At 34.0% G+C, this 27,544-nt stretch overlaps 4 protein-coding genes across 4 annotated transcripts; 3 read left to right on the plus strand and 1 right to left on the minus strand.

Moving 5' to 3' along the window:
* The first annotated feature begins 1,497 nt into the window (after positions 1-1,497).
* Positions 1,498-3,912, plus strand: LOC142530386 (sorbitol dehydrogenase-like). Its single transcript, XM_075636209.1, has 7 exons — positions 1,498-1,552; positions 1,644-1,767; positions 1,907-1,974; positions 2,233-2,469; positions 2,809-3,099; positions 3,384-3,571; positions 3,689-3,912. Exons 2-7 carry the CDS (start codon positions 1,659-1,661, stop codon positions 3,879-3,881), a joined length of 1,086 nt encoding a protein of 361 aa, XP_075492324.1. The 5' UTR covers positions 1,498-1,552; positions 1,644-1,658; the 3' UTR covers positions 3,882-3,912.
* Positions 3,913-4,198: 286 nt separating this feature from the next.
* LOC142530385 (zinc finger CCCH domain-containing protein 48-like) lies at positions 4,199-8,267 on the minus strand. The gene is made up of 9 exons (XM_075636208.1): positions 7,557-8,267; positions 7,090-7,185; positions 6,574-6,663; positions 6,308-6,409; positions 5,887-6,033; positions 5,622-5,741; positions 5,449-5,508; positions 4,802-4,899; positions 4,199-4,644 (listed from the first exon to the last, which is right to left on the minus strand). The coding sequence occupies exons 1-9, from the start codon at positions 8,016-8,018 to the stop codon at positions 4,494-4,496; spliced, it is 1,326 nt and encodes a 441-aa protein (XP_075492323.1). The 5' UTR covers positions 8,019-8,267; the 3' UTR covers positions 4,199-4,493.
* A 4,769-nt stretch (positions 8,268-13,036) lies between these two features.
* LOC142531091 (calcium-dependent protein kinase 26-like) lies at positions 13,037-16,403 on the plus strand. The gene is made up of 5 exons (XM_075637118.1): positions 13,037-13,247; positions 13,723-14,528; positions 14,626-14,922; positions 15,174-15,581; positions 15,877-16,403. Exons 2-5 carry the CDS (start codon positions 13,946-13,948, stop codon positions 16,083-16,085), a joined length of 1,497 nt encoding a protein of 498 aa, XP_075493233.1. The 5' UTR covers positions 13,037-13,247; positions 13,723-13,945; the 3' UTR covers positions 16,086-16,403.
* Positions 16,404-21,765: 5,362 nt separating this feature from the next.
* Positions 21,766-26,148, plus strand: LOC142531328 (uncharacterized). Its single transcript, XM_075637423.1, has 5 exons — positions 21,766-22,157; positions 23,921-24,182; positions 24,255-24,451; positions 25,212-25,399; positions 25,649-26,148. Exons 1-5 carry the CDS (start codon positions 22,036-22,038, stop codon positions 25,933-25,935), a joined length of 1,056 nt encoding a protein of 351 aa, XP_075493538.1. The 5' UTR covers positions 21,766-22,035; the 3' UTR covers positions 25,936-26,148.
* Positions 26,149-27,544: the final 1,396 nt, after the last annotated feature.

The following is a 27,544-nucleotide window of genomic DNA, read 5'->3' on the forward strand; positions in this document are numbered from 1 at the left end:
TCCAAAGGATCATTCCAGATCAACACTAGACCACCTTTCCTACCATCACAGTCTACAGCAAAAAGACCCTTAATCAGAAAATAAGTTCTCCACCATGCATACTGAGATTGATACAACTTAGTTTCACAAATAAAAACCAAAGATGGGCGTCTTTTGGCGACAAGTCGCCTGAAATCTCTAAATGCACGCTGGTTTCCAAGCCCGCGTGCATTCCATGCTAAGCAAATCATAATGTTCGGCGGGGCTGTGAAACCGCCACCGCCGATTCCTCAACATATAAAATAATAGAACCTGGACTCTGCTTTGTTTTCTTGTTAGTCGAATCCAAAATCTCCTGATCTTCTCGTGATCTTTTGGTTCCATCTCCAGGTCCCACCAAAACATTTTGTTGGTTTGTTTTTGCCAATTCTCCCCTGGCAAGACGTTTCCACTGTTTTTTCCCTTTCTCATTTATGTTTATATTATGATATCACCTTTATTTAAATATAATATTGTAAATTATAATATGAGTTTGCATTATTTTGCTTGGATCCGGCTCTACCTAAATTTTTCTGGTTCGTCCCAACATTTCTCACTTGTCTGACTGAGCAGTTTTTGGATATCAAACGGACTTCCCCAGAAGACAATTTTAAGGTGACCGATTTCCCCTCTTTTGCAATCAGTTTCGCTACAGCACCTGATGCTCTAACTAATTGTCAATCCTTTCCAACTAGTGCACCGATGAACGCGTTGCGTGCTTGTATAATATTTTTTATAATTCATTTGATTTATATTTAAATAAGGATCAAAATATAATTATAAGAAATAGTTAGGGACTACACTGTAATTTTGATATATAAATTAAAAAATAAAAGAATAAAAAAATGACCTCAGTGAGAATTGAATCTATAACCTAAACCCCAAAAAATAATGACTCTATCCGCTGAACTATATATAACTTACATTAACATTTTATTAATATATATAATTATTAAAACAGACCATGACATCAAAATTAGTTACTCTAGGTGTCTCAAACTTAATAAAATAGTATAGATTATGATTCTGATTTCTATGTTATCTATGGTCATGCCTAAAGGCATATCGTTTGAAGTAGATTCATTTATTTTATTTTATTTTTATTTAAATATAAATTAAATAAATTATACAAACACGTGGCGCATGCGGATCCACAAATTGAGATGAAAATGTATGATTTTATGAAAGGCAGGTGTTTGGGTTTTTTTAAAAATAATTTAAAATTTAAAAATTAATTCGAAAATAAATTTTAAAAAAAGGATTGCAATAATACTGTAATCCGCGCTCCACGTGAGCAGCGTCCGTGCTTACAAAGCACAGATTGCAGTATTTTTGAAAAGTTTTTTATTTTTGAATTAAATTTTATAAATTAAATTATTTATAAAAAAAAAAACCAGATGTTTGGTTTTATGTGAGTAAGTGGGTGACTCAAAATTGTGACTCTTATAGATATCTTCTACCATCGTTATCAGCATTATAATATAAATATAAATGCTGAAAACGAACATGAAAGCTGGCAGTGAGTGACGAACGGGTAAAGAATCCATCTTTCTTTATTATTTATTTAAAGATAAATCCAATAAATATTGAACTAAACTTTGTTGTTTCTTCATTCATCCGAACAGAGGCAGATATCAGAAATGGGCAAAGGTGGGATGTCTCGTGAAAATGGTGAAGAAGAGAACATGGCAGCTTGGCTTCTTGGTGTTAACAATCTCAAGATTCTACCTTTTAAGCTTCCACCTCTTGGTATTTTAGTACTCACTGATCTTTTTCTCTGTTTGTTCTGTTTGAAATTTCAGTTTTATGATTGGGGAATTCCCGTGAGTATGTATGCATGTACTATTTGATTACGTGTTTCGATCTGTCTGTTCTTGTTTGTTCGTAGGTCCTCATGATGTTAGAATTAGAATGAAAGCTGTGGGTATCTGCGGAAGTGATGTTCATTATCTCAAGGTGAAACCCTTTCCCTATTCTGGAAAAATATAATTTTTCGGTCATTACACACATGTAATACATATTATATTGAATTTCACCTAGATATGTTATTCTTGGGGTCTGCCTGTGTATGTGACTTGAACATAGTCTTTTGGCTTTTTGATGTGTGGATATCTCGTCTTTGTGATGCTCGAATTGACGGGGAATCAGATTTTATTTATGAATTCATTAAATTGTTTGAACAATCTTAAAGGTCATTGCTTTCTCATATTGTAGGAGATGAAATTAGCAGATTTTGTTGTGAAAGAGCCGATGGTTATTGGGCATGAGTGTGCTGGTATCATTGAGGAAGTTGGGACTGAGGTGAAGCATTTAGTTGCCGGTGACCGTGTGGCAGTCGAACCAGGGATCAGTTGTTGGCGGTGTAATCTTTGTAAGGAGGGCCGGTATAATCTATGCCCCGAGATGAAGTTTTTTGCTACTCCCCCTGTTCATGGCTCCCTTGCAAATCAGGTGTGTTGAAAGTTATGGTTTTGTATAAAGTTGCTTCCATTTTGTTCTTTCCAATTAATATACAGTATCCGGGAGTAATAATTGTCCATGTTCTTTTTTTTTTTTTAGGTGACGGTTTATGTATTAGACCATTATGATTTAATTTTTTTTTTGTTGCATCGCACCGTTATTGCAATCTGCAGCCCTTGTTACTGTGACAAGGGATTTGTCCTATATATAGTATCAAATAATCTGTTGCGAATAAAACATTGAATTAAGCTTTCTGCTATCTTTTTGTTCGAATTCGCTCTGAAATGGTGGAGTGATGATATTAATCTTTGTGTTTTGACACAACTGCAGATTGTGCATCCTGCAGACTTGTGTTTTAAACTCCCTGATAATGTGAGTTTGGAGGAGGGAGCAATGTGTGAGCCGTTGAGTGTTGGGGTTCACGCATGCCGTCGTGCCAATGTTAGTCCCAAGACCAATGTGCTGGTGATGGGCGCAGGACCAATAGGACTTGTAGCATTGCTTACTGCACGTGCTTTTGGATCTCCAAGAATTGTCATTGTAGATGTCGACGATCATCGACTATCTGTTGCGAAGGAGCTTGGAGCTGATGAAACTGTCAAAGTTTCAACTAACATGAATGTTAGTATCTCTTGCTGTTTTGCAAATGAATTTCGTTTATTCAGGTTATTCTTGAAAAATGTCAGTTGCATAATGTTCAGTGGCAATTACCTCTTCCGACTTGTGTTGTTTATGTGTGAGTGTGTGACAATGGTTGAAACATGAATATGCTTGAGAGGTTTTAGGTTTTATGATTTAAAAGATTTGAGTATACATTGTTACGTCTAGATTTTGGTACATTAGCAGACGTGTGATCCTATTCATACATTCTATCGTGATAACATCTGACAGCTAATTTTAAACAGGCTGTATCAGCAGAAGTTGAACAAATCAAGAAAGCAATGGGAGCAGAAATCGACATTACTCTTGACTGTGCAGGATTCACCAAAACCATGTCGACTGCATTAGGTGCCACTTCATCAGGTGGCAAAGTTTGCCTTGTGGGAATGGGGCACTCTGAGATGACTATCCCCCTCGCCCCCGCTGCTGTAAGGTATCTGATCACAGATCCCTTTTATCCTCAAAATAATGCATCTATCATTTCTTTTTATTTTATCTTTCTTGTTGAGGCGCGTAGGATGATTGATGTGGTCAAGTCTAAAATTTACAGGGAGATCGACGTGGTGGGAATATTTCGGTACAAGAACACATGGCCCTCGTGCATAGAGTTTCTGAGGAGCGGAAAGATAGACGTGAAGCCATTGATCACCCACAGGTTCGGATTCTCTCAGAAGGAGCTTGAAGACGCCTTCGAAACGAGTGCACGTGGGGGTAATGCTATCAAGGTCATGTTTAATCTGTAGAAAGTTGTGTAAAAATGGTGTCAATAAGAGGGGAAAAAAAAGCTAGACTCCATTTTGGTTTCTCCCCTTTTCGTTTAGTTGTACTGGCATGTAGCACGCGCGAATGCTCGCACATAACACATATTTTATACTTAGAATACTTATTTCGAGATAAAATTTATATTTACATATATAAGTTTATTTAAAAATCGAGAAAAATGGTTATTGTCAACCATGCCTTTGCCCAGGCTTCCGCAGATCATGCGGAATTTAATGTTGTCCTAGTTTTCTTTTCACTTAGTATCATCCAACATCGGTATTATGACAAGGAAGACAAATTAAGATGAGGAAAGCATCAATTAATTCATGACTAACAATTACAATGGCTCAAATTCATAAGCCTGAGTAGGACCAACCACATCTTCTATATTCACCTTACATTTAGGCAACAACCAGATTATTCAACCGTCCTCTAATCAAACTACCAATAAGGACCAAAAAAATGGATAAAAATGGAAAATGGAAACAGCCATCCTCTCATCTGGCGTTTGTTTTCTTCAACTTGTACAGCGGAAAAATTAAGACACCGAGACAACATTAAAGAGACTCGATGTATGGTTAATCATTTGCATCTCATGATGCTGCAGCTGGAGAATCATTTGCGTTTGACCACTTCCATACTCGCACCAGGCCGGATCCATCTCCGACGAAAAATAAACCACCAGGACCAATTTGAATGGAGCGAACCTCTTTCTGGGAATAGATCTTCCCCCTCTCGAAAAATCTAGTAGAGAAAAACAACCAGGATAATATTCATTATTGTTATCCAAGCCTCAGTTCTAAGAGTAGAGTTGGGGTCAACTAGAATTCAGGGTGATCATACGAAATCAACGCCTGGATCATCATGTAACGAGAGACAGGTATCAGCATATGGGACTCACGATGGTAAATCATAAACTCGGATGGAATTATCATTGCAAGAGCACATCAACACTGGTTTGCCTTCTGAATCATGCATCCCACAGAGTGTGAGTAAACCCTGCAGAAAACTACTGCAGTTAAAAAACCAGGTATTTTTCTAGCGTTGATAACAAGATTAACTGATTAATAATAATTTTGAAAATTACAAGATAAGACAATTTATAGCTTTCTTATGACCAACTTATGATACATACTAGCAAATTTTGGCAGGCGATGGACGCATATATTTTAAATTTGATATAAAATAATTTTTCTTTATCTAATTTTTCATTTTGAGTTTTATTTTATGTTTTTTTCATAATAATATGATATAAATATATAATCATTATATGTTTTTTTTAATTCTTTTAAACATTAAAAACTAATATGGGTATGTTTTAATTAAATGAAGTGTTTTGAAAAACTGGAATAAAAATAAAAAATATTAAAGGTGGTTATATAAATAGGTTTTAGGAAGAATACATAAAAACACACCAAGAGACCAAGATGATTATTATGTGGTGCTCTTCCTTAATAATATAGTAAAGTAATAGGTTAACATGTCCTCACATAATGATTCCATTCATCAGAAGAAGAAAAGAAGTGTAAACAACAAATTAAAACATACATATTCCTCTGTATGGGTGTATGTTACATCCAAATTCCCCGTCTCTGTTGCAGCCCAAACCTAGGCAAAGCAGGGAAATCAACAAAAAGACAAGTCAATTATCTATTACAGATATATTTCTAAGTCAGATGATACAGATGGAAGGAGCATCAAATTTTAGGAATAACACAAACCTTGACAGTTTTGTCCAATGAAGCTGACAAAAGAAATTGATCCCAGCATAAAACGGACATCACAACATCTGAATGCCCTGTTAAAGTCTGTAGGCACTGTAAAGTTTCCAGGCTCCATACCTGAACATAAAGCATATAAGATATAACAGTCATAAAATAAGAGCGACACACACAGACACAGTACAGCAAGATTTTAAGGGCAAAATTTAGCAGGAAATTTTGTAGCAAAGAAACTTAATGAACGTGTCTCGGGAGGTTAACTCACTTTGATAGATTGGTCCATGGAACCAGAGTACATTCTGTTACCTCCAACAACTAGCGACACAACTGCACGAGTGTGGACCTTGAGAGATGCTGCTGGTTCAAAGCAGTTGGCAGCTACATTGAATTTCCATGCCAATATTGCCCCATCCTGCAGTAGATAAGCACAGTCAGATTAATTGGATCTAGTGGTGTACGGAAGAGCATCCCTATCTATGACTGTAAGGAGCAATAAATCACTTTCAGTTGATGCGCATTGTCATAGCTCATCCATCTAGCAATTAAAATCAGGAGACAATATTTGGACATGGACAACAAAAAAGCTGCAGACAATTCATTAACACATCAAAAGCAACATAGCATGCGTATTCATAGCGGACAATTAAAGCAATAGTTATTGTTATCCCAAAAATAGGCTAAAATACCTGTGTACCAGCAAAGAGAAACTCAGAGCCAACGACAAGGGAATAGACTTGGCCAACTGGTCCATTTAAACTGAGCTCTGCAGAAGTTTGAGTATTCCATGCCTAGCACCGCACACAAAAAGCCAGGGACTAAAATAATAGGACATTGATGAAGCAAGTGGAAACAGGCCTTAATGTAGACAAGCAAAAGAGTAACAAACAAAGTAATATAACGGTGAGCCAAAACAAGGTTAATTGCAGTTGCTGCATTTAATTTTTAATCTTACCTTGACAAGATTAGTTAAACCAACAAATACCCAAGGCCCTTCACTCAGCATACATCCAACAGCACCACCTAAATTCACTACGACTGCCAGCTGTAGGATAATAAAGAAAGGAAAAAGAACCACACATTGGTTAAGTACAACTGTTCAATGTTTTTGAGAATCCAGTAATCAAAAGACCAAAGTAAGTAGGAAAATATCTGAACTATGCAATGTAAGTTGACACGAGCTATAAGAGTTTATATGAACCAACCCAATCCTGCAGTTTCTATCCCTTCATCTGTATCTTGTGCGTTAAGTCACCATCTATGTACAATACCTCCCAATTTTACTTAGCTCAGAGGATCTCGAGCATATTAACATGTGCCAAGTTGATTCTATTTTATTTTTGGTTTTAAATTGTGAAATTTTGTAAACAACCATCTGCAAGCTGCAGCCTACGCTTGAAATATTAGGTCTCTAAACACAAGTAACATATGCGATCAACTGTTAAGGACAAAAAATTAACATGTGAACAACCTGACCCGACTGGCAGTCCCAAACTCTAACAGTCTCATCTTGACTCCCAGTGTACAGCTTATCCGACCCTGAGGGCAAAGCAATCCCAGTAACAACCTGATTGAAAAATGTATGTTTAAAGATAAAGGTAAGGCAACATTTATGACATATTGCAAAAAGTAATGCTGACTCAATAACTTGTAACTAAGAATTGAAGTCAACAAAATGCAATAAAACAATCCATCCATTACACGCAAAACCATCACACGAACACAATTTTTTCTAAGGAAAAACAGCAATATCAATCATATTAACTCGGGTATTTTTCATTTTTAATCAAGATAAAATCAAGGTTGAGTTTGGCAACACATCCAAAAATAGACAAACTAAAGAACTCCGGGATCTAAAGAAAAATCCCACAATGAATTCAAACTCCAATTCACAACCAATCACGATACTTTAATAGTAAGCAACGTAGTAAAGATAACCTCCCGATGGCCTTCAAGTGGCGTCAAAAGCGAAAAGCAATCTCCCGTAGACCACTGATGCAAGTACTTACAAGTATCCCCATATCTACAGCTCCCTTGCGCCTTCCAATTATTACACAATTTATCAATCTTTTTCACCGTCGTCCTGTCGTCAGTAGCAGGCTGCCGCGATTGCTCTCTACCCCACGCGTTACTGTAATTATTAAAATAATTATTGTTTCCACTTCTCCTCAATCCTCCACCGGTTCGATATTTATCATCCGTACCAAACCCCTGATGCGCCGTCCTCTTCCCATTCGACGCGGCCGGTAACTCGCTGTGCAAATAAGGGCAAGGGAATTTCGTGCACTTCCCTTGTCTCCAATAAAAACAGACCTTTTGCTGCTTATTATTGCTCCCACCATCGCTCGAAGACGATGTTCCGAGTCTATTGAAAACTCGTCTTCCTCCATCCACATCCATGATTAATCACACGGTAGAAGCTCGATACAGAGTGAAAATTAGAAAAATTTATCAGGTTAATTGAAATGAATAAGGGCTTTTTACGAGATCGTGTGCAATTGGACTTCCGAAATTGTCTTGATCTGGAAAATTGAATATTTTAGGGGAATCAGAAATATGGAAGCTATGGCTTTGAGATGGTTGAATTACAAACCCTAATATTGGGGATTGCAAAAGGGGAAGAAGAGAATTTAAGAGATTTAGCGTAAGCTTAACATTTCATATTTATCTGGATTCAAAGTGATTTTAAATTTTATTAATATATTTTATATTAATTAAATAAATTTATTAATATCTATAAATGAGAAATTTTTGATGTATTTTAGAGTATCCAAATTACTTACTAGTGGCATATTCTTTTTTTATTTTAAAGCAAAACTATTGGCATATTCTAATTGATAACTAGTTATTCTACACACGCAATGTATGTGTACAGTTTTTTTTTATCATTATCGATGGATTAAAGTGAAATTTGACAAATTATGGAGGGAATAAATTGATATTTCAATTTTTTAAATAAAAAAATAAAAATAAAAGTATGTATTGAAATTTAAAAAAAAAACAAAAAACAAAAGTGTAATATTAATATCATATAAAGGGTAAAATTAAAAAAATAAGTTGGTGTCCTTCCTAGATGATTACTATCATGTCATCAACCTTAATAAAATAGAATAGATATAACAAGTATTTTACTAGTACAATCAAGGGTTAAATATTAGTATTTGAAAGTTTATTAAAACTATTATAATGAATATATTTAAATTTTAAATATCATTATAAAAAAATATTTATATGATTTGAGGTAACATTTAAATGATGACAACAATATTTTAATGTTGAATTGACTTATTTTTTCTTGACTGAGATGAACTGTTACTGATAAAAAAATAGAAAAGTTTATCTTAAAAGTCAAATATATTATTTTTCTATCAAAATTTTAAACAATTAACAAATATTTTTTAAAAAATCATTTTTTACATTTTTTATATGAATAAATTTGATTAAAATTTTTAGTTATTTTTCAGATATGTTGAAAATATTTATGTTGAAATATGAATACTACTAAATGTTTCTTTTTTATAATTATTTTTTTGGCGAGACTTTTCAAATATAAAACTATATATATATAAATAAATAAATAAATATAAATATATATATATATATATATCTTGCCACACAATATATTCATATACTATAATTTTTTATGCTAAGTCGTGTTCTAAAAAATTTAATTAAGTCTCACTTAAATTTATTTGAGCTTGAAGGTTGTCTAAAACATTTTGTTTTGGTCTAAAAAACAAAAAAAGTCAAAGATAGGTTAATTATATTAAGTATCATCAAATACTCTTAAGTTCGTTGTTTTTTAAAAAAAGAAAAAACAAAATTGTTGAATAAGAAGAAAAGAGAACATAATTTAGCGATTTTATGAATGATTGATGCTAACATTGTATAATCATGATTAATAATGCTTAAATGCGATTTTTTTCTAAAGCGAGATTGGTGATAAAAAAATGTTAGGATAAAAAAGAACAGTTTAGAGTTGATGAATGAACTATTATAAAAATATGACAAATAATGCAAAAATCAAGCTGCATTAATAGTGCAAGTCAATATTCCAATCACACCGAGTAATTTACGCTGCTAAAATATCCAAATGCGGAAAAGCTTAAGTTACTAAGTGAATACGATATATACAAGTGAATATATTAGTTCAAGTTAGAAGCTCAACGTCGCGGATGATAACATATATGACAGAAGTAAAGAATGTAAGCAGAAGATGCGAGAATTTGTTTACGGAAGTTCAAAGACTAGGCTACTATGTCTCCCCTTCTTCTGTTTTCAGGTGGATTCGTTAGAAGACTTTGATTCTTACAAAACTTTATACAAACTTCACTCCGACTTAAGAATTATCTATTGCCTAATCGGAACTCCTAGCATACTATTTTCTTAACTGTATTTATTCAAAACAAGTTTCTGACAGTTACAGTGATTCTCACAATACAATACAACTCGTATAAACAAATATAAGCTAGAATACAATATGCACAAAATAATCCTTAATCGATATGATAGAACTTTGTGCATATGCAAAAACAGATCTAGAATGAATCTTGTAAAAGGTGATATGCGATATTAGGATGCTTGATGAAGATCAATGTAACATCAATCTCTGCATTTCTTGATGCTTCCCCTTTTATAGTTGTTAATCCTCAATGTTAATAAATATATATGATACTCACATTTGTACTGGATAGTCGATAATCAAATAGAAAGCCTCACGTGTCCTTGTCGTGTTTCCAAATATAGCAATGGTTAATTCAAATTCCTTGTACAATAAATGAAAAAAGGTAACCAACCGATCTTTATTATGTCTTTGCTAGCAACTCTTAGAGTAAACTTGGAGATAACTTTATACTGTCTTCAAATTGTCGCCAGATCAATCTAACAATTGATATGTTTTACTCACGAAATAAATGGAAACAAGTTGATTCCACTCGAGCTGTTGTAAGATGCTTAGCAGAACGTTTGAGCTGGACAGCTTGATTTGTGTATAAAATTTTTGTCCATCTATTCTTATGTCAGGGAAGTTCATCAGCACGTGTGATGTTCTTTCAACGATAGTCTAGTTAATTTAGTTCATTTGTTCATGTCGTTTAGCAATCTAGCTTGAGTCGGTATCAATTTAGTTTGTGATCATCAAAACTTATATTTACATTTTATCTTAAAAATTTCTCTATTTTTTGTGATATAAAATCTAAGCTGTTGACTTAATTGATAAAAACTTAACATAATATGAGTAAACAAAACCGTTTATTAATAAGATGCATAGATAAATAAAAACAAATGAAAATGATGAATAAAAATTTATCTCCTATTTGTTTTATTATTTTCTGAAAGGTTGATGTGAAAAGTAGCAGAGCTTGTGTCCATCACTTAAGCTGCTATAATGACCACCACTACCGGAACTTCCATCAAGTGGTTTCTTTTGTTGAGACAAGGAAGAAGAGGGCTTAGACTATTCTTTGAGCTTAACATTAGATCTTTGAAAAGCATGCCTGAGCTCCGATAGCCGACTTGATTGCATGTTCAACACTCTGAGTACTTCAGAAATTTGAGTATTAAAGTTTGTTTTAAATAGCTCCAAGCCTAGTGAAGATGCCATGTGATGTGCTCTCGGGCCAAAAACTTCATTTTATGATCGGGAGAAAGACTGATGAACTAAATTCAGTTCATCAAATTGTGGAAGATCTTAGTTGAGAGTTTTGTTTATGCCATTGACATGTGTATTCGAGTGCAAATCTATATAGGATGTATCTAAAATTTTCCAAAAGGCATAGCATAGTGGAAACTCCATATTGCACATTCTTAGCTCTACTTGAATTTTTTAATAGAGTTTTTTTTTTTAAAAAAAAAAACTTTGGAATCCGCAACTGTTATTATTCATGTACTCTGGATAAACCCAAAATATCAACACAGAAGTCTGCAAGTAATGCTGATCAGATAAACCAAAATGAGCAAGTTCTATGTGAGATGCTTAAAGACAAATGCATAAAAATATTGAATTTCTGACTTCTTAATAAGTGCTTTTCATAATCTAAAAAATACAACTTAATGTCCTTACATTTCTCTATTACTATTCATATTTCTCTTTAAATTAATTTCAAATATTCAAATAAATTATTTAGATACATGTAAGAACCTTCATTTTTCAAATTGTATTTCGTATAAATATCCTTACTTTTTACATTTCATTACCAGTTTCAATTATGTCTCAACGATTTTTTAAATTAATATAATTTAAATAAATATTTATCGTGCATATAAATTTCATAATATTTATGTACCATTTTATACTTATTAGCACATATAAATCATTTAAAATGCATTATGATTACAGTAAGTAATTGAATAACAAGGAGCTTCGTTCTTTTTAACAATCTATATGATTAGAAATCTTATTGATGGAAACAAAATTGCGAACAACATACGCATGGAGAGATATCATCGTACAATGTTTGATCCGACTCAATTTTTGGATGAACTCAAAAAACGATTAATTTTGTTTATGGAAATAAAATAGTGGAAAATAAGAGGCATTGAAAGAGATTATTCCATGATAAGGTTGGCCCTACTCAACTACGGAGAGTATGTTTTTTATGAGACGATCTCACGAATCTTTATCTGTGACACAGTTCAACCCAAACGATATTCATAATAAAAAGTAATATTCTTAGCATAAAAAATAATATTTTTTCATGGATGACCCTAATAAGAGATCTGTCTCACAAAATACGACTCGTGAGATCGTATCACGTAAGTTTTTGTCAACTATGGATTAGTCTTATACTAGTATAATTGCAAGAATCTGAGTGTAAACCAAACATTGAATTTTAATTACCAATCACTTATCAATATTATACAACAAGAAATAAAAGAATAGGAGTATATCTTGAAACGAAAGACTTGTGTACAAATATACAAGTAGCTTTACTCCCATAAAAAGAAGACAATTAAGTTATTCGACAGAGAAGGTAAGCGATCCCACACTGATTATCGGAAAGTCACTAGACTTGCTGCGAATGCTTTCTTTCTATGAAATCTTCTTACTATGGCTCACGAAGTAGGAATTGATCAAACAAAAAAACTCACGTAAGACATATCTTTAATTCCGATCTGATTCATGAAATTTTTGTTTCTTTGATGATAAAAGAATTATTTCTCATTTTAAATATTCACTCGTCCGACGAGAAAATGGTAACATCGTAAAACAATATACATATTCTAACTTAGGTGGCATGAAGGTTGTGTGCTCGTGGGGTTGATAGAATACCATTTAAAAAACGCGTCAGTTCGAGTTGTATTGGTGAGCTAATTTTCAAAGACATCATTTTGAATTAGCACACACAATGTCCCACATATACAAGACAAATTAAGGTAAAAAAAAAAAACTTTTAATTATACTTTCTTCCAAAAATATATAACGAGAATGAAATGGTGACCAACGAAAACATGATTGCTCGAACCTCAAACATCACAATCTTGGTAAAAACTGAGGAGGCCAGAGCAAGTCGCCCCACAGGTCTCTCTCTTCTTTCTTAGTTGGGAAGGAAGAAGGGAATAACGGCTCCCACTATTGTGCATCTTCCTCTTTTGCTGAATTTTTGACTATTTGCCTTTCCTTCTCTCAAGGTTAGATTTCTTGGTTGCAGTCTGTGTTTCTCTATTTTCCCGTTGTGTAATTCTGAAAAAGTTTGGTTCTTGGAGAACTTGTGGATCTGGGAATGCTTCCTTGAGTTCAAGTTTTTGTGGGCTTTTCTGGATTTTCATCTTTTCTCATGTGAAGGTTTGTGGATGGGGGAAATTTTTTTTTTTTTTCAAATTTCTTCTTTGTCGGTACATTTGGGCCTTTGTCTCGTAATGGGAATTTTGGGATGTTTCACGTTTGGGGTTTTCTGTACTTGATTTAGTTGGTGTCGTGTCCTACAATGTTCTAAATGCTCCAAGAGTTTAGTTAATTGAGTAGTTCAGTTTGAGTTTTTATCTTTGCTATCTTAATAAATTAAGGCTTCGCTTTAGTCTTCCTTGTTCTTTTACCCTCTGTTCGGTGAAATTGTTCACTTGTTTTTCGGTGGTTATATGCTCGTGCTCTTTATGAACTTTTCAGATCCAGGTAATTTGGGAGGAAATTAAGACTCTTTCGATTTGGGTTTTTCCTGTTGCTTTTTCAAGCTTGATACGATGAATATATCAAACCTCTTGTGACCATACCAAATTTCTGGTTGGGGCATAGAAAACTGATGCAGTTTAGGTGATAATTTGAGGTTTCAGATATTAAAAGCTGAGATCTTGATAGGGTTTGTGTGATCGTTTTGTGGTTGAACTTTTGTATGGCTGTTGCCAAGAGCGAAACTGAATCACTGTTTAGTTCATGTAATTGCTATCGAGTTGCGTGCTTGAGGGAAACAATTTTAGATGCCCACAAGACTGCGAATTTGAGCGATCAGTATAATCTCGGAGAACATTTGGGCTGGGGACAATTTGGCATCATACGGGAATGTATCGATAAGTTTAGTGGTGAGGTTTTAGCTTGCAAGTCTATTTCAAAAGATCGGTTAGTCACTCAAGAAGATGTACGAAGTATCAAACTCGAGATCGAAATTATGAGCACTTTATCGGGGCACCCTAACGTGGTTGACCTTAAAGCAGTTTACGAGGAAGAAGATTATGTGCATCTCGTGATGGAGCTTTGTGCTGGAGGTGAGCTTTTTCACAAGTTGGAGAAGCACGGCAGGTTTTCCGAGTCAGAAGCCAGGGTGCTTTTCCGACACTTAATGCAAGTGTTGATGTATTGTCATGATAAGGGTGTTGTTCATCGAGATTTGAAGCCGGAGAACATCCTCTTAGCAACAAAATCCTCTTCTTCACCGATAAAACTGGCTGATTTTGGGCTTGCGACCTACATCAAACCAGGTAGAGTGCCAACTTACTTGGCTTCCCTGTTAATTCTTGCCGATTATTATGTTGAGAAATATTTCCTGATATTTTTATTTTTCTTTTTTGAAAACAGGACAGAAGTTACATGGTACGGTTGGTAGTCCATTCTATATAGCTCCAGAGGTTCTTGCAGGAGGATATGATCAGGCTGCTGATGTATGGAGTGCTGGTGTGATTTTATACATTCTTTTGAGTGGCATACCACCGTTTTGGGGGAAAACAAAGTCCCGGATCTTTGATGCTGTTCGGGCTGCTGACTTGAGATTTCAGTCGAATCCATGGGATTTCATCTCTGATTCAGCAAAGCAATTGATAACAGGAATGCTTTGTAGGGATACATCGAATCGGTTTACTCCACAGCAGGTTCTAGGTAGGTTATTGTTACTCTTCCCTCATGGTTTTACTATCATGGTTTTACTATCTCAGATATTTTTATCCTTTTATGTAATATTCATCCTTTTGTAGAATACTAAAGATTATATTTAGATATTTGGAGAAGCGAGTTTATGGAAACATGAGATCTGAATTAATTATTGTAGTATGATTGTTGAAAGGATCAATATTGTATCCAAACTTATAACCATTTGTGAACTAAGTTCGTTCTACGACGATTTTTTACAGACCATTCTTGGGTGAAGAACACAATGCCACTTTTCAGAGATCTAAGTAAAAGTGGTGAGCAACAATGTGGACTGGATTCTGAGAATAGCCGTATTTCCCCACATGTCATGAAAAGAAGTCAAGATATTAGTTTTGGAATTGGATCGCCCAACAATTGTGAAATTATGTCACCAACATTCACGTGCAAGTCGTCGTTTTCTTCTTTCATGGTATACCCGCCTACGCCTTTGTCGGAAACTTGTGGGTTTTCTTTCCGTAGTAGTGCTGGAACAAATACCATGGAATTTTCTATGCCTGTCATCACACTACCAAGCTTTGCTTTTTTCAAACCGAGCTTTGCGGTTAAACAGGAGGATGATGATTTGGATACCGCGGAAAATTCATCAGTACTTCATTTAATTCCTCGAGGTAATTATTTAGTCTCCTTATGCTATGCGTAAATTGCATGACACCCGCCTAAGATTTGGTCTAATTACACCCTGCTATGACTGATAAACTCCCTACAATTATACCCCTCAGGCTTCAAATCTTAATGTGGGTCTAGAATCGATATGGTTAAACTAAATGTTAAGAGGGTATCAGTGTAATGTGTCATAGTCCAGTTGAGGAAACAGAATCTTGTATTTATACTAGTCAATGCGATACATTAGCAAATTAGAGTAGTTTTCCTTGACCCCCAATCTCTTCTTACTACTCCTTGCAGATGGAGACATGGACTTCAAAGCAGTTGAGGTCAGAAAGAGTGCATCTGATGGGGCTCGAACGTTAGGCCTTCACAGCAGAAGGAACCACACAATTAGCCTTGGTGAATTCGAGCAGCTTGATATCATGGTGACAGAGTCAGTGATTCGATGGGCATCGTGCACTCATCTCCCGACAGCCCACTCACTTAGATCCTCACTTGTTTGTTAAAAGATCAAACCAACTAGGATTCAGGAAGCTAAAATAGGGGTAGTCGAGCCAAGATAGTGTGAGAAATGTTTCCTTTGCTGATGAAAGGTTTTCGTGGTTAAAAGAAAATTCTTATTACCAAGTAACTGCCGCCGCATGTACAGAACTAGTTCATCTAGCTAGTTCACTGTAATTTTCTACAAGGTGTGTCAAAAATTCTTCCCTGAAGAATGGAGTTGGTTCTTTTATTGCCATTACTACGAATCTTCCATTTCTTCCTGATTTACATGGATTTACAGCTTAGTCATTAAACCACGCAAATGGTTGCAGTTGGCTCAAGTAATGGTCTCCCACTTGCATGGTCCTCCCCATTATTCATTCCACCTAAGCACACTAAAGCTACTATCAAAACTCAATACATATCTTGGTGGACAATGTGTATGTCTATTTCAGCAAAAACTATGTAATCATAAATAAACGAAATACGGATTTTTGGGAGATGATGATATTGACATAAACAAAACAAATATCACTGGATTTCTTTATATTTGAGTTCGAGTTTGAAATTAACTACTTTTGTTTTAACGCGATTCAGACTAACAATCGTCTTCAAACTTGATTTGTTTGGTTCGAACTAAATTATCGAAATTTATTAAATAAAGTGTCATTCCTCAGTTTCTTTTACATCTGGGAACTTAAATTTTTGGGTTGGTAGTTGAAATGGATTGTAATGGGTTGCCACTGTGTGTTTGCAATATATGAGCCACATGGATATTTTATTTTAAAACTAAGAAGCTCTGGGTGATTTTTGGTCTGAAATGTCTTAATTTTGTGCACTCCATAGTGTGGAAAAGTACATTAAAGAAGCACCATGAATTGTATAATCTCCGAGTTGGTCAGAAATCTCTTTACTGTCACCTAAAAACTGAACACCCGCAACCAGTGGCGGAGCCACATGTCTAAATACCCGAGTTAGCCCAATTTTTTATTATTAAATTATATGTAAATTTTGTATAATTTTGGATTAATATGATATTAACTCGGGTATATCAATTGAAAATATTAAAAAATTCTAGAGTTTAAAATTCTAGTTCGGATAGAACCATATTCCTGGCTCTGGCTCTGACTTTGCCACTGCTCGCAACTGCTTTTCCCTCTTTGAAACCCAACATATCAATAAAAACAAGAAAATGGAGAAAGCTAAAAAATTTAGACTTTATGAGGAATCTTTATAGGAAATGTGAATTTTATTTCTCAAAATTACAATAAAATCATGCCATTGTGTCATAATTTATGAGTTTGTGCTTGCATCAAAGTAGGTGAATGTAGTGTTGAAAGTGAATCAACCGACTTGAATAATTTTCAATTTATATTTGAGTTCGTCGAATTTGAACAAAGCATAGATGTTTTTTATGTACCTACCAAATATTTCATGTTTAAAAAGAAATAAATGTGAATTAGTATTATATTTAATAATATTTCAATTTTCAATGTCATTAATTAATTTATTTTAAAATAATAATAATATTTTTCATTATTTCTCTTATATTTATTTAAATGTATTGATTTTGAAATAATATTAAACAAAAATATATTAATATATTTATATGCGTAATCAAAATAATAATTTACATTAAAATATAAGACTATAAATATTTATTATTTTATTAAAAACAAATTTATTCGAAAAATTTAAATATATAATAACATTTAATTATTACGAACTATAGAAGTATTTATAATTCTTTTTGTAATTCATTAAACTAGATAAATAAATATGTATTTTGAAATTTAAAAGAATGTTTGAAATCAATAGTCTATTTAAATTATTTGTTAACTTATTTACGAAAAATTACTTTAGGTAGAAAAAATAAATTTACCTAAATTAGTTTGAGGGAGTCTCATGTGAAACACTATCACATATCTATATTCATGAAACGAGTTGACGCGATCTATATTGTAATATCCCGACATTTTATCATGTTATTGTTGATGGTGTAATTTATGATTTATTATGGTAAGGTATGGTAATGGATATTTTATATGGTTTTGGTTGTTGAGTTTATGTGGAATGGTCATTGATTATGTTTATGTTTATTGGAATGATTAAAATATGGTCATTATTTATGGTTATTGTTTTGGTATTATGTTCATAGTCGTTGATGGTTATGGAGGGGAATGAGTTCATTGATGGTTGTTGGATGGTTTGAGTTTGTGATGGTTTGGATTTGGTGGAGGTTTTGGAGTGGATGCTCTTATGACTATAGTTTTTAGAAGATTGGAGTGCAGAAATTGTATGAAAAATATCGCAGTAGTTGTGGTTTTTAGCATAATATTTTGTATATTGATCCAATTGATGTGAGGCCACTTTCATTAGAAAGATAAGATATAAGGCTATAACTTTCATGTTTTGAGTTTTGTTCAAATCATTAGGGAAGACGAGCCAAAAGTGGCCTGAAGTGTGTCGCCTGTATCGTTGTTCCTGCACTGACACATGTTGGGAGAATTAACATAACTTTTTACTCAGACCTTCAAATGACATGAGGTCAATTGGAGATGTAAAAAAACACATAGGACTACAACTTTCATGTTGACTACTTTTGTAATTTCGGAAGCTAAAAATGAGTTTTTCGGCAGAATGTGGCGCGCATATGCGTCGGGTGCTGAAGTTTAATGTTTGGGCAGAAGGGGGCGCGCATATGCGCCCGGAAAGTCGCGCATATCCGCCCAAGCAGCCTATATAAAAAATAAAAAAACACGTTTTTTTTTTATTGGAAGGCTTATATACCCATTTCTAAATATTTCTCCACACTTCTCTCCTTTTCCCTTCCTCTCTATCGGTTCTAAGCTTCTCTCCCTCAAAGATTTTCTCTCCTTCAATTCTTTACTCCAAGTTCAAGGATTATAGTGATTTCTTAGTTGCTCCTTCCTAAGATTTCAAGCTACAAGGTAATTTTTCTATATTTTTGGAGTTTAGAAGGGTTCGGAGTTTCGAATAGGTTAAGTTGAATTGATTGATTTCTTGGATTAATTGTGATAATTTATGGTTATTATTGTGCTTATTGTTGTAGGAATCATTCAAGATCATCTTAGACATCATTTACTCGTTGGGTTGTAAGTAGAAGTTTTTCCCTTTCAAATGCTCACATGATATATATGTATATAAGCCATATTTATTGATGTCTAGCTCCTTCCATTGTTATATTACTGATGTATGTATTGTTATTTGTTCATTGATTCAAGAATACCATTGAATTCATTGATAAGGAGCTAGTACTCTATGGTTGCCTACCAAGTATTTGTTGAATTGCCTCAATTGAAATTCTCATGATCAAAGTCAAGGAAATGATAATTAATTCATGCATGTCATTGGCCAATTTCATGATTATTATTATCTCTTACAGTTTTGATATATAGAATTTCCAGGCGGGTCAACTGCCAATGTCGGGCTTACCTTAATTTGCCTCATTCTATGTATCAACAATTGATCATGAAAATGTCAGAAATCATATTTCTAATTAAACTCATCGAATCATGGTAAGAGTGTCTAGTAGCATCGCCCCATAATTCCCTAGGTATCACTGATAGTGCCTGCAAGAACCAGTCGATTATGATTAACGTACATCATGGTCCCTTCATCTCATATATCCCGATCGAATCTGCAACCATTGATTCATCGAAGGTTGCATAATAATTCGATAACTATGTGACACATCTTTGGGAATAAATAGTGACATCACATGTACAATTGGAGAACTCCTTCTCTACCGTACATCTCATATTCTGGCCAAAGATTCCATGCACTATTATTTCATCATATCACATAGGAAATCCACACCCGTAGGTGAGTAGTGAATTCTCGACTACAATGCACTGGCTCCTATATGTGTCGCAACTGCACCCAACCTCGCCACCTGATGACTCTCATGGAGCCGGTAAACGAGTCAAAGCACATCCCTAGCATATAGAGCCTCAGTGTTGTCCCGGGTCGTAAGGACTAATGGTGTACAATCATAACTACGGACTTAGCTTCTCGATGAATGATAACCACTTGGAAAGTCGGAGGGAGCGTAGTTAGGTATAATAATCATATGACTACTCATCTGCATGTTTTGACATCTCTATGCCCTTACCAAAAAACGCAGTACACAACATCACAGATACTAGTCTCGAGCTCAAGCGACCTTATCTACGTTTTAGGTTGCTGAATCGACTAGGAACGAATTTAGATCATACAATGTTTACAAATGAGTTTCAATATCGAATTACGATTCATTTGTATTAAAGTATAATCGAGGTCTTTATCTATGTTGTTCACATGAGTATACATATAAAGAAATAACAAACCATGAAATAAAGAATTATATTAAAATAAAGATTGTTTATTACAACTGAGTCAATAAATTCTCTAGCCAACAATTGATTTGTATGACATCTACTCTTACAGGAAGAGCCAAGGGAGGAGGTGCCATTTTTGGTTGGCGCCGTGTTTCATATCTCTAACAGTAATTCTATTTACAATAACTTAATTCGTCTACTTCAAATTTATTATAAAAATTCATTTTTTAAAATATTTTTCCTTAATTTTCATATTCAAGTTTCTATTCGTGAAATCAGAGATACATTACATATTATTTTTGCATTCGGTTATGAATAATTTATTTAATAATTAAATCAGTCTATTTAAATAAATAACTATTTAATAATTAATCATTATAATTATAATAAATTATATATTAAATAAAAGTGTAGTTTCTGCAAGCCATTTAATAGTCGCGTGCAAGCAGATTTTTCAATATTTAATCCATTTTGTCCGAATATGCGGTCATTTTCTTGCTCATTTTCATATTTCATATGCTCATTCGCACATTTAACATAAGTTTAAATGCGCGACTTAATTGAGTTGGTAGAATAGATGTATATTTACCAAGAAGTCTAATGTTCGGATTTTCCAACATCTACCTTCTTGATCAGCGTATTTTGGAGGCTAATTCGTTAGTCCGTAAATTTACACAGAACACAAAAAAAAAAAAAAAAAAAAATAACAGTTGCATATTCCCGGTTTAAAAAACATAAGTTTGAATGCAAATTATTTAAGTTTAATCATTTAATAATTTAATTGAAATTTATTTTTGCCAGAAAATTCAAGTGAGCAAAATTGATAGCAATATATATTGTATAATTATTTCTTGTGTTATTACAAAATTATTTTATTTGGAAGAATGTATTTTATTTGGCTGAGTGATTCAGAATAATTATTTAAATGACACAAATATATATTCCATGTATATATTTATTATTTAGCATTATTTTTTCTATTGTTTACCAATCTATTCTTATTTATTAAATATATTTTTTAATTTCAATATTTTTTATATATTCTATTGAAACGCTTACACGAAAAAAATAGTAAAATTTGTTTTTTTAATAAATTTCACAATTTTGTAAAATCAAATAACATATATCATTTGACACCATTATTATTTATAAAATCTTTAAAACATTAATTAATTTTAAAAACTTTTATTAAATATTATTATATAAAATCGTATCATAAATTTTTTTGTAAAGTCGTCGTATATAAATTATGTGACCTTTTTTCCGACTAGTTTGGGCTACCGAGATTAATTAATCTTGATCGGCCAATCAAATTAAAAAAGGTCAATTGTAATGTACTGCATTAAAAGGAACTGTAGAGGATCCAGTAGTAGCTGTCCTTCAATCTCCTGCACCGTACATCTCTTTACCTTCGTTGCCCTCACGTCCTTTGGCACTCAAACAAACCAAAAAAATCCAAGAAACAAAACCAAAAGTATCAGAGTTGTCGAAAGATCCAATCTTGATGCAGTATTTTCCCGACCCTATTGGGGCGTTCATCATTCAACATCAAATCTTTGTTCTTTTCTGTGAAAAGATCTCATCTTTCGAAAGCCCATTAGCGAATTGACTTTGACATCTTTTGTGCCGGTTCATGGCGCTAAGGGTGGGCACGAAGCTGATGGAACGACGTTGCTTTGCTCTTTTCTTGGTATTCCTCTCGTGCTTTACAAGATTGCTCAGCGCGAGCCCTGGTGATGCTGATCCGATTTACCAGTAAGCTGTATAAAGATTGTGTTGATAAGCTTATTTTCTGTGTCTTAAATCTTGATTTTCGTTCGTGTTTTGATTGATTGCATATTCTTGGTTGGTGTTCAGAATTTATTTGTAGTATTTGAATGTTTTGACTATTGAGTTTGGAGTAGAATCAGTGAACTAAGTATATAGTTTGTAAGTATAAGAGTTGCCGGAGCTTTGGAAAGTGGGGCTATTTTCTGGGTCAGCTTGAGCAGATTGCTGGTGAAATTGCGGTTGTCTCATTAAAGTGATAAATTTGGAGTCCTGGGAAGTGTAAATCTAATTATACTAGTTGGTGTGGCTGTTTCCTGCAAAGGTGTTCTTGGTGCGGTTTTAGGATTCATGGCATTTTTTAAGTAAGTCTGATAGTAGGTATAACAAATCCAAAAAAGTTGAAAAATATAGGTGATGAATATTTATTTTATTGTAATTTAATATTTATAAAGAACATTTTTGATTATTTGCGATGATTTCTCTTAACTCATTTAATTAGCTTAGCATCTCAAGACGCTTTAATTAAATAAAGTGTGTATCTTGCCTTGTGACTAGGCTCTAGAAAACCTTTATGTCTTAGTGCATCTTGCAATTATAGTAACTGTAGGTAGATGGAGCTGCAGAGAATTTGAATTAGCTTCTCAAGTAATAAAGACTTGTTATACAAAGCAGTGTCCTACATTACAACGCCAGTTAAACTTTTGGTTGGATTTTCGGGTTATTGACTGACCACAAATCGTGCTTGACAAAAAAATGCTTATATAAAATGTACGTTTTTTAATAGATTGCCACTTGCTTAATTGTTTCGAGTAGTAATTTGGCTGGAAATTTAGATCCGGCATTTCATTTCCTGGAGACCCATTCAAATCTTCTTTGATGAATTTGTGATTAGTCATAACATAGACTTGTCTGCCATTTTCTGCTTTATCTTTTAACAATCTTTCATTCGTTATAAATTTACCCCTCCTAAAACTTTTGGTCATACATCATTGATGCATCTACCCTTTTTTCGGCTCTTTGTTGGGAACCACATATGAGAGCGAAGGATGGAGTATTTTCATTGCCTCTTTTCTTGAACAACAAATTCAGTCAAGAATACCTAAATACTATGCATATGTTTATTGGCTATTAACAATAGTCATTTATTTCCTTTAAAACACTGAACTCTGTTCAAGGCACAAACCATGCACCTAGGTGTGCCTTACGTGTTCTAAGTGCAGCTTAAATGTTGGAGTAGCGAGATAATGTGAAAAGAAAACGAGATTAAGGAGTGAATTCACATGGATTTGGTGATTTTCTATCTGAATAAATTATGACAGACTATAACAGACTCGCTAAGAAGTTTCAAAAAGAACTCTTCGTGTTCAACTTGTGCTTTATGATTGTGTTGTTTGGCTCAAGATATCAATGAATACAAAGAGAATATTTAATCATATCAAAACTGCTGCATGGGTATTTTATATTCAGTTCACACTTCACATGAGGCCAGTTCTTGCATTTCGATTGGTCACTTTTGGATTTCAGTCTTGAGCTTTTTGGCTCAAGTGCAAATGATTTAACACACATATGTTTATAATACTAAATAAATAATTTAGAGCCTAAAACAGTCTACGCTTACTTTGCATTCGGAGTTAGGAATCTCAAGAGCTTGTGCATGCGGTGTGTGTTGGCATATGGACAACCGTTGTTCATTACATAGCTTCTTGAAGCAATGCCTTTTAATTCTTTAAACTGAATTGAACTTCCAGGGAATGTGTCGAGAAATGTGAGAAGACCGGATGCGCGGGGGAGAAATGCTTTCAACACTGTAATTTTTCCTCAGATGGAAACAGTATTGATGGCCCATGGTATCTGCAGGAGCCACTTTATGTACAGTGGAAGCAATGGGACTGCCTTGGTGACTGCCGTTACCACTGCATGCTCTCTAGAGAAGAAGAGAGACAGAAACTTGGATACCAGCCTTCTAAGTACCATGGGAAATGGCCATTTCGGCGTATTTATGGAATTCAGGTAAATTTATACCGTTTTTTAAGCTCCCGTTGCTCTCTATTTCTAGCTGATCTATTATCTATATATGATCAGGAACCAGTTTCTATGGCTCTCTCTGCTCTTAATCTTGCTGTTCAGTTCCATGGATGGGTGTCCTTTTTTATCCTTGTAAATTACAAACTAGCATTGAGGCCAAACAAGACCACTTATTATGAATATACAGGCTTGTGGCATATTTACGCCATTATTGCGATGAATGCCTGGTTTTGGAGTGCGGTTTTCCACGCTAGGTGAGCGGCATCTTTTCCTCCTTTTGTTTCTTGTGCTAATGTGAACTAAGGACGAGTTTTAAATTTAGAGGGATTTATATTTCTGAATGCATGATAAATTTGGTGAGGCAAGAATTATTTCCTATAACATATTACATTTGAACCGGTGTAGATTAGTTACACATATGAATGTTGATGCAAAATTTTGTTAAGAAGTTAGAAATCTAATTAAGTTCATGTGCCTGATTAACTTTATGTATTAAATTTTGCAAGAGATAATGAATTTTATAATGAACTGTAAAATTTGTTGGGAAAATAATGAATTGGACTAAATTATAGTTTTTGGTCGACATAATGTAAAAAATTAATCACATATATGCGAGGACGAGTTATAGTTTTACGGTTTTACCACCACAATGATGTTGGTGAAACGTTCACAAACAACTGCAAAAAGTTACGAATAATTTCTCTCCTGCTTGAAATTATGAATTAAAAAACAAAAGAAATACGGCTCGGTGAATGCTGTTAAACATGGTGAACGTTGAATTAAAAAACAAAACAAATACGGCTCGGTGAATGCTGTTAAACATGTTGAATGTTGGTAAATATTTTCCAAGTGTTAAGAGACATTTTTTGGGATTTGTTTTGAGAACTTCACGCAGTGTAGTTCAGGCACGTGTTTATTAAGTGATTTAGGGGACATTGCAATTCAGTCGCTGTCTTGTTCTTGATACTTGCTAATTTGCACATTCATGTTTAAATAACATCAAACCATATGCAGAGATGTAGATTTGACAGAGAAGCTTGACTACTCGTCTGCGGTGGCATTACTTGGATACTCTCTTTTTCTAGCCATAATAAGAGCTTTCAGTGTGAGAGTCGAGGCTGCCAGAGTCATGGTTGCGGCTCCTGTTTTTGCTTTTGTGGCAACCCATATCTTATATGTAAACTTCTATCAGTTTGACTACGGTATGCCCACCACCACATATCATGCATTGTTGATACTACTTTTCAAGGCAACAGTGGGTCTATCCTTAATTGGAAGTCATCAAGAAGATGATGACACACATACATACATATGTTTGTGTGTGTGGGTCGCCATTTTCTCAATGGATGCAAAAGATGATAAATACACTAACTCATTCCACTAATTCCCTGGATTTGCTCTTGATTCCAAGTTGTTATTTAATATAAATAATAGTTACACTTCCTTTGCAGGATTCAACATGATAGTCTGTGTGGCAATGGCCGTGCTTCAGCTCGTTGTGTGGGCTATCTGGGCCGGAACTACTAATCACCCCTCACGTTGGAAGATTTGGGGTGTCGTGTTTGGAGGTGCGCTAGCCGTGATGTTAGAGTTGTACGACTTCCCACCATACTCAGGACTTGTGGATGCTCATGCTATCTGGCATGCAACCATGATACCCCTTACTTATTTGTGGTGGAGTTTTGTTAGGGATGACAGTGAGTTCCGAACTTTGGTTCTCACCAAGAAGACAAAATAACTATCAACTCATTTTCAACACTTATCTTTGTCCATTTATTTAGGAGTTTTTTGAATTTTTTTTTTTTGCTCGTGTCCATGAGATCGTTTCCTTGGAATGCTCGGCGATGCGGGTTTCTCTTGGTTTATGAGTAGATTGAACTTTAACTGTGGAACAAGAATGTTTGTGTTTAAGGATTTTCTATCAATTTAATGAAAGTTTATCTTCAGGTTCTATGAGAAGAGCAGAACGCTGAGAAAGTTATAATGAAACTTCATCCATTTCTTATTTTTTCGACGTCTCGATTTAAACTGCAACTATGAAAATGGTTTATTTATTGCGAGTTAGTAATGCTGAATAAATATGTAATACGTCCATGCACATCCGACTGTGGAAAATTTTGACAAATTAATCTTGTTCATATTTACAATAAAAAATAATATTTTTTCATGAGTGAATCAAATATAATATATATCTCACAAAATTATCTCGTGAAATTGTTTCACATGAGTTTTTGTGTATTTTTTATATCACATTTTATGTATTTCATTAGTTATAAAAAAAAATTCATGTACTAAAATGGGCTTTTTCCCTTCTATTCATTTTTGTTTATTAATATAAACGCAATATTATAGAGGTTGAGGGATTATCTTTTTTGCTTTTATCATTTCCAAAATAATGACAAATTAGGGGATATGTCAAATTAATATTTTTACATTTTCTTTCTATATTTGATCGTTAAACATAACGTTAGACTTAATTTTATTGTAGTGATGAGAGTCAAAACCAATAGGTCACAATAGCTATAATCAGACGTATCCCCTAATTTGTCATTATTTTGTGGGAAGTTTTCGTGAAGAGTTTTCACGTGAGAAGATTTTCTTGGAGTTTTTAGTGAGAGTTTTTCGTGGGAAGTGTTTTTGTGAATCTCTCAAAAACTAATGCTTTTGTGAATATGTCAGCCATTTGGTTATTTGTACCAACAAATTCAATTCGAATCAATCATTTTTCTACTAAATCTCGAATAAAGTGATGTCTAATGTCAATGTGTTTTGTTCGAGAGTGTTTTACTGGATTTTTCTAAATATCAGTTGTACTAGAATTATCACAGTATCCGATTTCTCCCTAATGAAACTAACCCATGAAAATTGTGAGAAATCATCAACACAAACAAAGGAATACTTCTTACCTCCAAAACTTTCCACTTCCACAGGACCCATAAGATCCATGTGTAGCAATTCGAGGCAACGTGTTGTCCCAAAGTGGGGCAACATGTGATGTGACACGCGAGTTTGCTTACCCTTTTGACAGTCTCCACAAACATATGGTGTACTAGATGATAGGTTAGGCATACCTCGTACAGCATCGTACTTACTCAAATTCTTCAGGGTTTTGAAACTAGCATGTCCAAGTTTTTGATGTCATAGGTCGAGTTCACTAACTTCTGCATGTTTGCATGAAAGTCCTTCACCTATTTGGTAGTAAATGTACGAAGACCTTGTACCTGTCATAATGCACAAGTTAGTTTCATCAAAAACTTCACAAGTATGTTTATCAAACTTTACATGCAAATTATCATCACACAATTGGCTTATGCTTATCAAATTTGAATTTAATCCTTCGACATGAA

Source organism: Primulina tabacum, chromosome 17 (assembly GCF_025594145.1).
Source record: "Primulina tabacum isolate GXHZ01 chromosome 17, ASM2559414v2, whole genome shotgun sequence".
Classification (NCBI taxonomy): domain Eukaryota; kingdom Viridiplantae; phylum Streptophyta; class Magnoliopsida; order Lamiales; family Gesneriaceae; genus Primulina; species Primulina tabacum.

Coding starts and splice junctions, on each gene's coding strand:
- LOC142530386 (XM_075636209.1), top strand. CDS start 1,659: ATGGGCAAAGGTGGGATGTCTCGTGAAAATGGTGAAGAAGAGAACATG. Junction 1,975..2,232: donor GTGATGTTCATTATCTCAAG/GTGAAACCCTTT, acceptor CTCATATTGTAG/GAGATGAAATTAGCAGATTT. Junction 3,572..3,688: donor CTCGCCCCCGCTGCTGTAAG/GTATCTGATCAC, acceptor TAAAATTTACAG/GGAGATCGACGTGGTGGGAA.
- LOC142530385 (XM_075636208.1), bottom strand. CDS start 8,018: ATGGATGTGGATGGAGGAAGACGAGTTTTCAATAGACTCGGAACATCG. Junction 4,900..5,448: donor ACACCCATACAGAGGAATAT/GTATGTTTTAAT, acceptor AGTTTTCTGCAG/GGTTTACTCACACTCTGTGG. Junction 4,645..4,801: donor CGAGTTTATGATTTACCATC/GTGAGTCCCATA, acceptor TTTCTCTACTAG/ATTTTTCGAGAGGGGGAAGA.
- LOC142531091 (XM_075637118.1), top strand. CDS start 13,946: ATGGCTGTTGCCAAGAGCGAAACTGAATCACTGTTTAGTTCATGTAAT. Junction 14,923..15,173: donor TACTCCACAGCAGGTTCTAG/GTAGGTTATTGT, acceptor GATTTTTTACAG/ACCATTCTTGGGTGAAGAAC. Junction 15,582..15,876: donor ACTTCATTTAATTCCTCGAG/GTAATTATTTAG, acceptor TACTCCTTGCAG/ATGGAGACATGGACTTCAAA.
- LOC142531328 (XM_075637423.1), top strand. CDS start 22,036: ATGGCGCTAAGGGTGGGCACGAAGCTGATGGAACGACGTTGCTTTGCT. Junction 24,183..24,254: donor GGCGTATTTATGGAATTCAG/GTAAATTTATAC, acceptor ATATATGATCAG/GAACCAGTTTCTATGGCTCT. Junction 25,400..25,648: donor CTTCTATCAGTTTGACTACG/GTATGCCCACCA, acceptor CTTCCTTTGCAG/GATTCAACATGATAGTCTGT.